This window comes from Lepidochelys olivacea (genome assembly GCF_965140295.1).
Source record: "Lepidochelys olivacea isolate rLepOli2 genome assembly, chromosome: 2".
Taxonomy (NCBI): Eukaryota; Metazoa; Chordata; order Testudines; family Cheloniidae; genus Lepidochelys; species Lepidochelys olivacea.
Window position 1 is genome coordinate 241905980 of NC_140412.1, and position 13963 is coordinate 241919942.

General features: G+C 39.0%; 1 protein-coding gene across 1 annotated transcript in view; it reads right to left on the bottom strand.

Moving 5' to 3' along the window:
• ITGB1 (integrin subunit beta 1) overlaps nt 1–13963 on the bottom strand; it is a 74933-nt gene that overhangs the window by 35657 nt on the left and 25313 nt on the right. Inside the window, exons 2-7 of the mRNA XM_084620898.1 lie at nt 9647–9716; nt 9246–9331; nt 7108–7330; nt 3676–3846; nt 3128–3366; nt 857–1012 (exon numbers count right to left, since the gene is read on the bottom strand). Coding sequence (XP_084477024.1) covers nt 857–1012; nt 3128–3366; nt 3676–3846; nt 7108–7330; nt 9246–9331; nt 9647–9716 — 945 coding nt within the window. The remainder of the gene's footprint in view (nt 1–856; nt 1013–3127; nt 3367–3675; nt 3847–7107; nt 7331–9245; nt 9332–9646; nt 9717–13963) is intronic.

The following is a 13963-nucleotide window of genomic DNA, read 5'->3' on the forward strand; positions in this document are numbered from 1 at the left end:
GTGTGCACATGCGCAATCAAGCAAAGAAGAATGGTAAATAGTGATGAGGACAGGGAAGTCATTGGTCCATCAAACAAAGTACATTTTAATATAGTCAAATGAAAAGTTACACATCTAAGAACAAGGAATGCAGGCTATGCCTGCAGATTTGGGGGACTGTATCTTGGAAAGCAGCAACTCTAAAAAGGATTTAGGGTTTACAGTCAACAAGTAACTGAACATGAGCTTCTAGTGTGATGCTTTGGATATGTAAACAAGTGACTAGGGAGACAATTTTACCTCTGTATATAGCGTCAGAGAGATACCAGAATACTGTATTCAGTTCTGATGACCACATTTTAAAAGGTTTTTGAAAAATTGGAGATGATACAGAAAAGAACCACAAAAAAGATTTGAAGGCTGAAGAAAATGCTTTACAGTGAGACTTAAAGAGCTCAACCTGTTTAGCTTATTAAAAAGACAATTGAGAGGTGACTTAATTACAGTGTAGCAGTACTTTCACAGGGAGAATATACCAGCTATTAAAAGGCTCTTAAATCTAGCATAACAAGAACCAACGGCCAGACAATTCAAATTAGAAATCAGACAATTTTTTTAAAACCAATGACTGTGATTAAGCATTGAAACAAACTACCTAGGGACACAGTGGATTCTCTATCTCTATCTTTTCAAGTTACACCTGGATGCCTTTCTGGAAGATATGCTTTAGCCAAACACAAGTTATTAGCCTCGATACGGAGGAACAGGGTAAAATTTAATGGCCTGTGATACACAGGCAGCCAGACTAGGTGATCTAATGATCCCTTTCTGACCTTAAACTTTATTAATTTACTTTGGTTTAGGCATGAAGACTTACATAATAATGACTCATTGTGTACATGTTATTTTCCAGATGACACCTCCCATCATTTGGTAAAACAATTCCACCAAGTTTACCATCTCCAGCAAAGTGGAATCCAGCATCCGTAGAAAATACCAACAATCTTGTCACATTTCTCCATCCAATTTGTGTCTTAGGGGAAAAAAAGTTTTATGATTTTTATTTCATTCTTTTAAAAACTAACCCGCCCCCCCTAATTTGTTTAAAGCAATGCAACATACACTTAGATTTAAATACAAGAAGGCAGACATGACAAATATTCAAAAAAAAACTAAAATAAGCCTTTAAAAGTTAGTTATAGTTAGTTTATGCACATATTTTGTTCAAGTCTGTCCTGTAATATTATCAGCAACAGTAGCGCTTGTATAGCACCTTTCATCAGAGAACAAAACACTTTCTGACCTAGACTCTTGTCTGTTCTGCTCTCTAAGCACTACCTGAGTGGCACAAAGGATGAAGAAACTGCCCATATCACCCCAACTGTGGAGTTTCGGTAAGACATAATGCCGACATAACCAATTCCCAAACCACTACCCTGTAGCCCAATGATAGAGAGCATGTTTGGGGTAAAAGTGTACAGTGTGCTCTGGCAAGCCTGTACGGTCAGATGGTACCAAGAGGACCATTATCAACTAGTGGACATTAAAGAATCCCCTAGGTTGTCCTAAACTGCACAAGTTCCACAGCCAACACAGAACAGGCTAGAGAATCAGGGGAGCTATAACTAGATCCCTGACATCCCCTCTTCTCATCGCTATTCCACCCATTGCAAACTGGGCGCAGCAGAGTTCTGAGCCTACAAATATGGGGCTCATTCCTGTAAACTTTCTCAGCCATCTACAGAAGTTATTACAGGATTGGGCCATTTAAGCATATATAGCATTTAAGACAGAGGGAGGAAAAAGGCAAAATACTCATTAGAATCTCAGAAAATTCATAGTTAAAGCTGAAATTCTAAAATAATGCATTGGCTTCTCCTTTAAATAACAGCAGCAACCTTAACTCTGACTTAATAGTTTAACAGTACAATGATATTGTAAAAAAGCAATAGCTCATGCTTGTGTTCTGGAATTTTGCATTGTGCAGGTGTGTATCAGTACCAATGACTGCAGGTGAAACTGTTTGGGAAATAACAGAATGAGAAGGTGGCACATTACAGTCTCTCAGGTTTATTTTATAGTATTATGTTTAACTTAGAGCTTCAAGTGTAGACCCAATGGTTGTACATATCAAAAAGTGCTGGCATGTCACTATTGAAATGGCCTGTACTGAAGGTTTTTTTGTTGGTGGTTTTAGAAGGATTTTAAATGAGAAGTATTGTGTGACATACAGTATTTTCATTTCTATGTCCGGAAAGCTGGCGGCATGACATGTTACATTAGCTTCTAAGTAAAGGTTTCTAGAATATTTCTATTTGTAACAGGTCTTCCTATTGTTTTGTGAGTGTGGTGAGTAGGAAGGAAGAGACGGTTATTATACACTTAAGATGTCACTTTCCTTTTGTTATCTCTACTGGGGCATTAAGGCTGTAATTACTTGAATAAGGATGACAGAAAAAAAGGGGGGTGGGCTGGGATGGAAAAAGTGTAGAAAGTTGTGCCCTGGCCAAACTCGAACCAGAACAAACTACTGAGGAACCAAGGAAGTTTTGTGAGCAAGTGTTTTCTAAGCTCCTTTGTGAACGTTTTGAACTCGGAATCCACTGGTCCATAGAAGTCCCCCAAAAAGTAGCAAAAATTAAAAAGGGGAGAGTTAAGTTCTATCTACTCAGTATAAGTGGCCTGTAAAAAAGTGCAATACACAGAAGTGTTTTGCATATATTTTAAAAGAAAATCATGAAGGGTACATTACATGTAAAAGTCATTTGAGAACACTTGTTTGATCTTGTTAAAAACATCCATGTGCCGCAAAGATTTCATGATTTTGACTTTTCTTTTACAGAAACTTCTGGGAAGAGAATGTTCATGGACTGCCCTCCACACCAAAGAGGGCTCATATTCCTAATTTCAAATTTCCCAGTAGGGACCTTTCAGTGAGTGGAATGTACATACTATATAACGTAAGTGCATGCTTCCAGTTCTGTTTGCTCTGTCTCCACCCGCTGCCCTAAGGATAAATCTCAGTCTTGGTTGGTAAAGTGAAATGTAGATCTGTTTTTAAACTTCAGGTCAACAACAGTGAGACACTCTGACTGCATTAAAATAGTTTGATCTAATATAGTAGTAATGAAAATTGATATACACTTACTCCACAAACTGCAACTTGCATTATTGCATCAAATCCACCTTCAGGAGAATCCAAATTGCCAGAAATGTGTTGTTTACCTACAAGTTCATTGAACGTCTTTCCGTTACTGGTAAGGTTGAGCACGTTTTTGTAACTAAATGGACTCGTACAGTTTTGGTCCCCTGTACAAGGGTTCCTGAGTTTGGCTGGTGTGGTACTTATATAAGGCATCACAGTTTTCTCCACAAAGGAGCCAAATCCTAAAACAGAACAAAACCCCTCAGTCAGAGTGTAATTCTAGTATATATATATATAATCATGACGGAATAGTGCACAGTTCAAAAAATTTCAATTTTCCCCCTCAACATTCCAAATATTCTTTTGGAACAGTTTCTAAACTGTACTTTACTAGAAGAATAGCAATAATATGAATATTGCTCATTTTTCTTCTTCTATTATTTTTCAGACAGTCAAAAAACACATCAGTAAATTCAACTTTACTATTTTTAAATCTACAAATGGGATTTTTCCCTTTTCCCACGTCCATTAATTAATTAATCCTTTCTTACCAATTCGAAAATCTGAAGTTATTTTCTTCATTTCTGTCATTAGAGCAGTACCAAGACTCTTCACATTCTCTAAATCATCCTTCATGGAGTAAGAGAGGTCCATAAGGTAATAAAGATCAATGGGGTAGTCTTCAGCTCTCTTAAATGTTAATGAAAATGTCTGTGGTTCCCCTAAACCAACAAAAATAACCCCCATTCATTACAAAATGAAGAGTAACTGAACTGACAAGAAATATAAATTCTTTATTGAAGGTCTTTCACCAATGTCCTAAAAAAAGGTTCACCGCAACCATGAATAAGGTTACTTCTATAACTGGAAGTGATCAACTGCAAATTAATATATCCAGAATTTTCAAAAGTGACTAACAATTTTGCATGTCCCATATGAAACACCTTAAAGAAGCCTGATTTTCAGAAAGGTCTGAAGGCCAACTCTTTGAGATCAGGTCCCTATAGGTTGTTTTATGTTGAATACATGAAAATCTGTGACACCAAAAATCAGTAGTCACTTCTGAAATCTTGACCTAAATATTAATTTCAACAAATAACGTTCCTGCAAGGTAAGTAGCACAGCTATTTCCCCCTGTTTTTTATGCCATTAAAACACAGAAACACAAAAGACTATGGATATTGTAAAATTAAGGAGGTAAAAAAAACTTAAAGGAAATTAAGAGTTGGTTTACCCTTTCATCCCTATCTCACCCTGTTGTGATTACTTATTACAGCCTTAAAACATGGGGTGAGCTTATATAACATGCAATAAAAAAAATCCAACAAAGATAGATCCCCTTTAAATGAAAAATTCAAGGATGAAAGACTTATTCCAAGATTTCTTTTTGCAGAAACATTGAAGAATTTAACGAGTACTTGAAGCACCTTAGAGACTAACAAATGTATTTGAGCATAAGTTTTCGTGGGCTAAAACCCATTTCATCGGATGCATGCAGTGGAAAATACAGTAGGAAGATATATACATACACACACACACACAGAACATGAAAAAATGGGTGTTGCCATACCAACTATAAACGAGAATAATCAGTTAAAGTGAGCTACTATCAGCAGGAGAAAAAAAAACAACCTTTTTGTAGCGATAATCAGGATGAATATAGTCGACTGAATGTCTCATAGTGAAACTAATCCTTAAAATTCCACTGCCAACTCTGGCCAAGTAACCAATGGTTTCCAAGATTATTACAGATGGCAGATTGTCCCCCCCTTAGATCTGGATAGGCTTCATTAGGGCCCTGTATACCCAGACCCTACCAATGTGAAGGTTTCTGCCTGAAAGTGCAGAAACTGACACTTGGAACTTAGGGCTACACTCAGGACCTTACTGATATTCTAAAGTCTTGGGAAGATTCTACCCTAAAATGCTATAGAAGGATTTGGAAAACCTTTTACTAATGGTGTTAAGAGTGAAATCTAGTTCCCCTTCATGAGCCATACAAGTCGGTTTTAGTTTCTTCTTGACTATTTTAAATTACTCACAGGCCAAGGCCATGCCTTTGAGCCTCCGAAACTCACAGGAAGACAGACACACTGACTGTCTCCCTTCATACTTCTGGAAAGTTATTGCCAATGTGAAGCTTCAAGTCAAAGTGCCACCTGTAATGGTAAGTCACTTTAATTTCACAAACCCCCATGAAGCCACCATTCAACCCCTCACAAAGCTTCTCTCTTCCATCTGACTTTTAAAGTCTCATTTTGCCAGCCATTACTTTGTCTTGCAGAGTTTCTTAGTTTGCAACTGTCTCAACTAGAATCCTAACTTTAGTTCTACCCAGATAAAGTAGTTCTTGAATGAGCTGATACCTAAATCAATTCTCCATTTTATCCAAAAGATGGCAAGACTTTTCATTAAGACTGCTAGATTCCTAGATCTCTGGAGTACTATTATAATTTTCTCTTCTAAGAACTCTGTTTTCCTGTTCAAAAGGAGCCAAGTCTCTATTTCAGGGATGAAAATGGCTACACAATTACCTTGTGGTTTGTGCTCATTCATCTAGGTCTGTACCCACTTCTTTGGCCTCCTAGAACAAGGTATCTTATGCGGAAACCTGCAAATCTGGCTGCTGGGATTCTGCTCTCATGGTTACCAAACCTCAAAAACTAGTTCTCAACTAGTGCAGCCTTTGGGCACAGAGTGCTTTGGCAGACAGCAGTGCTCTTATAACTTTTCATTCTGTGTGTTTTTCATCTTCCCTCCCTTTTATTATTAATCTGTGTAGACTGTTGGTCCTTCATCAGTTGAAACTGAGCCAATCACAACACGTCTTCCCATCTTCTCTTGTGCTAGCCATCCTTTGTCATGCTTGTCCATATCTCCTTGTTAGGAAATCATCCCACCTCTTTGGAGGCTGACTGCATGGCTGTTTCTGTTCTCTTGGATACCACTCGGATATCGCTGCGGTCCATCTGTTGTTGCTGAGTCGGGCCACATGTCCTGCCCACCGTATTTTGCTGAGCCTGCTTCCAACATTATTTAGTTGGGGATGTGATTGCAGAGAGAAATGCCCAAAAATGTTCGTTCCATCACCCTCTGTGTGACAGTTGATGTTCTTCAGTCTTTGTCAGCGACCATGTTTCTCTGCTATATAACACTGCTGGAAGCATGGTTGAGTTAAAAAGATTTGCACGAGTTGTTTTGCTGATCTTTCCTTGGAGGATGTCCTTGATGTCACTGAATGCGTGCCATCCAGCTTTTTTTTCTGCGCAACAGTTCGCCTTTCTGATTGTGGCACATGTTGACTTCCTGGTCCAAATAAATGTATTTATCAACCTTTTGGATCTGCTCTCCTCCAAGAATTATTTGGGTTCTTGGCAGAACATCTGATCTCACGTATTTCTTTTTCGACCAATTCATTTTTAATCTGACTTGACTACTTTTCACATTCACTTCTTTAAGCATTCTCTCAAGCTGAGCTGTATTTTCGGCTATCAGCACTATATCATCTGCGAACCTGAGATTGTTTAGCCACTCACCGTTGATATTAATCCTGCCTTTCAAGTCTGCTCGTCGAAAAACCAATTCAAGACAGGTTACTACTCTATTTTCCAGATGGACATGCTCCAGGATGACAGGTCAAAAGCACTACAAAATGGGACAATTTTGTCTTAACTTGTAAACTAGTCTTTTCGTAGGAATATATTTACTAATGCAAGCCCCCTACATGTTCTTTGTCATCTTTTGTTTTTAGCTCAATGTTCTGTGTCAATTACGCCCATCTACCTAAGCTTTTCTCTCATTCACCAGGTTATCCGAGCGCCTGGAGTTACAGGGATGGGACTGCTCTTCTTCAAATCGCTGCGCTTCCTAGCAACAATCATCATTATTGCAGAAAGATATATGTAGCATTAAACACATCAAAGTCATAGATAATAGTGAAAGCCTAAAAAATTATATGAAGATGAGAATTAATATCTCCATACCTGTTCGCAGCTTCAGTGTCAATTGCTGTGGCTGGATCTGGGTAATGTCCTCTGGTTTGAGATTTTCTGTAGTACCTCTGCTACGATTTGTTACCTCTTTATTTTTGAGGATTTCTTTGGTACCTCTAGGATTTTCTGTTTTATTTGGAGAGCAGCCCTTACTCTCTAGTGCTCTTAAGTCATCACATCGGGCAGAAGTTGGCTCTCCTTCTTGTAAAAAGTTCTAGAAGATATGGGGAAGAACATCATCAAACTCACAGCAATTTACAATCTTTGACACATGGCTTGAGCACATAACACTACTTTTGGTATTTACCCCATTATTTTTATGCACCAAGAACCTCTAGAGACACTGGCAAATTTTTAAAAGTGTATTTTAAATTGTAAAATATAAAACTCAAATATATTGTTTTACTAAATTTAGTAATGACTATAGTGAAAAATTTATCCAGTGCAGCAGCTTACGGTTAACTTTACTAAAGTCAATCTGTGCATGTGACTGAGGCAAGGTAAAAAAAAAGTGTTCAAATTAACTCTTCCAAGAGAAACATGAAGTCACTATTCAATTAGCTACTCTGACTGAGATGCTCGAAAACCACCACTAGCAAATGGGAAAATCTGCCTTTCCTCAACTAGCCTACAAGAGACTGAACATATTTATTTGATATGTGCAGCAACAGAACTTTAGTTTTGCTTTTTTTTGGAAACGTTGTAATTAAATAGTATGTCACAGTATTTAGGTAGACTGTAACAGAATTACAGTGCCTTGATGACCCGAAGAAGAGCTCTATGTAACTCAAGAGCTTGTCTCTCTCACCAACAGAAGTTGGTCCAATAAAAGATATTACCTCACCCACCTTCTCTCTTTAGTGCTCTGATGTATACAACTCCTGACACACTTGGGAAAAGTTCAATGAGGAGGAGAAAGAGAGGAACGTATTTCTGAACTAAACAGTCTTGGAAAACTTCGTCTTGAACAAAAGCTACCATCCCATAATCCACAAAAGCATTTTGACTTGTAAATACGGTATGAATACATGCACTCATATGGCTTCTAGTATGAGGCATTTTTAATCACTGAAAGAAAGGCGAAGTTTTTTCAATACATAAACAAAAATTGAAGATATTTATGCACGGCTCGTAAAACGTGTCAGACATATTTATTGACGTGACACTGGCCCGGAGCTACATGAATCTGCAACCAAAACAACAAAGTTGAAGTTTACGAATATATTCCAATATTTACGGAGGGTATGTGTGTGTGTGTGGAACAGTAAATAGGTAAGGCTTACTGTCTTATTAATTTACATTATAACTTGCAATTGGCAGCAACCACTCTAGTTAAAGTTGTATGTAACAGACACTCCACTAACATTCCTGTTTTCAGTTTTGTATAGTTGTCTGAAACAGTCACATTTCAGGTTGAGATTTTCCATACCTGATCCCTGTTCAGGTTTTTTTTTTTTTTAGTTGGAACAAACAGTTCAACATATGTGGCTAAGACTGTAGAATAAATTATATGGTATTATCTTGTATTATTTGATACATAAGATCAGACCCTGTACGTTCAACCTTACATTTTGCACTTCCTGACTTGAGTGCTTAATTACATAACCTTGCATTGTCTTTTTTTTGTATGAAATATAAAACTAAAACACCAATCCACCCTAAGAATCAAATACTGAAACTTCAACATTTCAGGTTTAAAACCTATCTAAACCCCTCAAACCTCTCACTCCCAGCTTCCCTCTTCCACTTCGTCTGTATCTAAAATTACCAATCCTCTAATGTCACTGGGAGAATATAATTAAACACACCCAGACAGACTCCAGGCTGGAATGATTTTAAATAACTATGAGACAGATCTCCTAAAGTCTGTGTGCCCTTAACATTTGGCAATGAAAGAGAGATCAAAATCTCTGGCACTTTCTGATGGGCAGAGCTAGCCAATCCAGATTTCATCCCGTTATTTAGCATAAGATACTTGAATTGTTCTTCAGCTTTGATTTAGACATTGTAGACACTGAAATAAATAGCTACTATTGAAAATCCTAAAATAGGGTAAGAATAGATAGTTTTTAGAGTACTAAAATACCTAAGACAAAACATCAGAGAAAGCATTTCACAAATATACTCACTTCCTCTTTGCACCAGCCACAGTTTGGTCCTGCTTGTATACATTCCCCACATGATTTTGCATTAGCTTTTATACAATCACTTCCACCTGTCAGGGAACAGAAATAAATTATTTTATCTTAAAATATGCTCATAATCACACACTTAATTTAAAATAAATAAATTACTCACTACTAGCCATGTAACTCAAGGTTAATCCAGTTTAAACAGGCCACCAAGAAAAAGCAAAATATGAGCTATTATTTTATTATTATTACTGCTTCTCGGATATGTTACCATGAAGTACATGAAGGCAAAAGTGTGCTATTTATATTAAACGAAACCATGGTAAAAATATACAGTTCAAGTTTACTTTAAATCAATCTATTGCTGAATTCAAGGTTTTTACAACATTTAGATGTACCTGGTTGGGCAAATCCATGCCAAATCGAGCAACATAGTAGTACAACCCAGATGAGTGAGTTGAAATTTGTCTGAAAAATAAAATGTAAGTAGTTGAGCTACTAATATACCAAACATAGTAGGACAGCATGGTAATATGGACATACAGATGTGATTCAGACATTATTGTGATAACATGCCTCAATTAATCTTGTCAAATAGGTTAGGTGAGAGTGTGTTATGACCTGGTTAAACAAAATATGATTGTACTTCTAGTATATGCAGATTGGACGTCATACTAGGACGTGGAGAGTTTATTTTCAAATTATTTTTTAAAAACTCTCTTGACTTAACACAGTGAAGTTTGAACCCTGTTAGGAATATGAGGGCTTTCCTACATAAACATTCAGTTTGCAGCAAGCTAGGGTGTGAATCTGCCCCTCCCTAGCTTGCTGAGTACTAACTGTCCATGGAGACCCTGCTGATGCGGACTAACAATTCCTCAACATGCTCTGATCTACCCTGCTTTGAAACAGCAGTAGATCAAAACATACTAACCATTAGTGCAAGGCAGCAGGGTCTACATGGATAGTTAGTGAACAGGCTAGTGAGGGATAAACTTACACTCTAGCTTGCTGAAAATTAAATGTTCACGTAGACAAGCCATAAGTAGCACAATTTTTCCCCCTCCAATGTGTATTACTTTGCATTTATCAACACTGAACTTCATCTGCTACTGTGATGCCCATTCATTTTGTTTGGTTAGCTCCCTCGGACGTTCTTCACATTCTTCTCTGAACTGACTAACCTAATCAACGCTGTCATCTGCAAAATTTTGCTACCTTACTGCTCACCCCTCCATCAGATTGTTAATAAATATATTAAACAACGCACCTAATACAGAATCTGGAGATATCTTGCTGTTACCCTTTGCCAGGATAAAAACTGATAATTTATTCCCTACTCTTTGTTTCCTGTCCCTTAGTCAGGTTTTGAACCATGACAATACTTCGCCTCTCATGCCAGGACAGATTCATTAATTTAGTGGCTTCTAGTTAGAGATCTTATCCAAGGCTTTTCAAAAGCATAAATAATTTATGTCAGTTGGTTCTCCTTCATATATTCTATTATTGACACTTTCAGTAAATTCTAACAGATTTGTGAGTCATGATTTTTCTTTGCAGAAACAGCATTCTTTAGAACCTATCCTATCATGATCTTCCCAGACTTTCATTTTTCTGTTTTTAATTAAAGGAGTACTTGTGGCACCTTAGAGACTAACCAATTTATTTGAGCATGAGCTTTCGTGAGCTACAGCTCACTTCATCGGATGCATACCGTGGAAACTGCAGAAGACATTATATACACACAGAGACCATGAAACAATACCTCCTCCCACCCCACTGTCCTGCTGGTAATAGCTTATCTAAAGTGATCATCAAGTTGGGCCATTTCCAGCACAAATCCAGGTTTTCTCACCCTCCCCCCCCCCCCCCCACACACACAAACTCACTCTCCTGCTGGTAATAGCCCATCCAAAGTGACCACTCTCTTCACAATGTGTATGATAATCAAGGTGGGCCATTTCCTGCACAAATCCAGGTTCTCTCACTCCCTCACCCCCCTCCAAAAACCACACACACAAACTCACTCTCCTGCTGGTAATAGCTTATCCAAAGTGACCAGTCTCCCTACAATGTGCATGATAATCAAGGTGGGCCATTTCCAGCACAAATCCAGGTTTTCTCACCCCCCCACCCCCATACTGTGTTCTCATACTGTGTATGGGGGTGGGGGTGGGGTGAGAAAACCTGGATTTGTGCTGGAAATGGCACACCTTGATTATCATGCACATTGTAGGGAGAGTGGTCACTTTGGATAAGCTATTACCAGCAGGAGAGTGAGTTTGTGTGTGTGGTTTTTGGAGGGGGGTGAGAGAACCTGGATTTGTGCAGGAAATGGCCCACCTTGATTATCATACACATTGTGAAGATAGCGGTCACTTTGGATGGGCTATTACCAGCAGGAGAGTGAGTTTGTGGGGGGGGGGGGGAGCGGAGGGTGAGAAAACCTGGATTTGTGCTGGAAATGGCCCAACTTGATGATCACTTTAGATAAGCTATTACCAGCGGGACAGTGGGGTGGGAGGAGGTATTGTTTCATGGTCTCTGTGTGTATATAATGTCTTCTGCAGTTTCCACGGTATGCATCCGATGAAGTGAGCTGTAGCTCACGAAAGCTCATGCTCAAATAAATTGGTTAGTCTCTAAGGTGCTGTAGCCAGACAGCCCCCCCCCCCTCAGACCAGCATTGCTGGAAACACAGGAGGAAGCAGGAACAGGGCACTTAACATATATTCCAGCACAGCCTTTGAAGCTGTGAAAGCACAGGTGTGCTGCTACAATGTGCCTCTGGGAACAGATACGACGATTAAGCTCACAGCAGGCAGAGGCCCTGTGACAGACATGGCTCTTAGCCCCTACTAAATAGTGTGATGCACACACACCAACATCCTAGGTGGGAAAATATTTACCCTGATAAAAGAAATGTCCAGTAGCCGACACTTATTGTTTCTCTCCTTTGCAAGTGTAAACTACTCTTGCGAAAGCTGGCGTCACCCCGACAGACCAGCCTCAATTTGGCATAAGAAAGGAGAAAGAGAATAAAGGAGTACAGAGGTATAAGTAGGGGACCTACAGCACCATGATTTTTGAGTGCTTTTCACTATCTATCTGCTGGTCAGATAAGTGACAGCCTCCCAAGGCTTCTGCAGCTAAGAGGGTCCCTACGCCTTGTCCCTTATTCGTCTTTCCGCGGAATTGAGTGACCGATCCTGGCTTGGCACCGCTGGAATCGAGAGAAGCAAGGAGGGTAAGAAGCACCCACACCTGATCTCCTATCTTTAGTGTACACATATTTTGAAATAGAGCTCTATACTTTGTTTTCTTTCTTTGGGATTGTGGCTTCAGTTTTGTAACTTGTTTGTGTGTGTAACATCTCTACATTTAAATAAGTAGGCACTAGCAATTTTGTAACCACATGATTAGAATCTAGCTTAATAAATTTTTGGTAACCATTTATGCATAAGCCTGACTTGTTTTCTCTGGTTTACTGTAAAGCAGCCAACACAATTAAAGAACCTCAGCCGTTTTGGCTCTAAAGCCTGGCCATTAGGTGAGAGTACTAAGAGCCTAGCGTTGAGTTGTGCCGCCTCCACGGGGCAAACTCTTGGGGCACCTGTCAGTCAATCCTGGCTGCCCGCTGCGAAGGAGCTCTGAGCTCTAGCAGTTAAAGTCACGGGTGTGGAGAGGCTCTTAGTGCTGCCATTGGGGCACCTGTCAGTCAGTATTGACTGCCCGCTGCGAAGGAGCTCTGAGCTCTAGCAGTTAAAGTCACGGGTGTGGAGAGGCTCTTAGTGCTGCCATTGGGGCACCTGTCAGTCAGTATTGACTGCCCGCTGCGAAGGAGCTCTGAGCTCTAGCAGTTAAAGTCACGGGTGGTTAGGACCTTGGGGCATCCGTCAGCCTAGCCCGGGCTGCCCGCCGCGAAGGGACAGTGCGTCCTAGCGGTTAAAGTCACGGATGGTATAAACGGGCATAGCTGGCACCTCACCAAACATCCTTGGCCGTCGGCTAACAGGTGCCACAAGTCCTCCTTTTCTTTTTGCGAATACAGACTAACACGGCTGTTACTCTGAAACCAGTTTTTAATGGTTTCAACAAATTTCCCAAGTACAGATGTAAGGCTCACTAGTCTATAATTCTCTGGATCCCCCCTAAAGTCTTTTTCTAAATATAAGGACGATATCTACTATCCTCCAATCTTCTGGTATAGTAGCTGTTTTTAATGAGACTGCAAATTTTTGATAGCAGTTCAGCCCAGGGTGGATGATATTTAAAAAAAAAATAGTATTTTTTAAATTTAAATCAAATAGAGGGTTTTTTTTTAAATAAACCTATTTAAAATTTATTTTGATATTATGTCAACCTATGTTAATACGTAAACTTACTATAATTTATTAACATCATTTAATTGTAAAAAATAAAATTATGCAGTACATGTTTGCTGCTAAGTTTTAAAGAAAATCAAACCACTGAGCTGGCAGAAGCCACTGGCTAAACACCTGGAACCAGAGTTTATTGAAATGATAAACCAGCTTTTTAACAGCAGCACCCTTTTCTGCAGGTGCAGAGACTATTTTCTTCATTTCAGTTTATTCAGCTAGTTCAGTTCAATTACTTGCTCCTTCAAAATTAAAAAACCGATTGGAAGTTAAAAAAGCAGGAAGACTTGTTTTCCCTCTTCCAATTTATGAATAAAAACTAGGTGTAACTAGTTC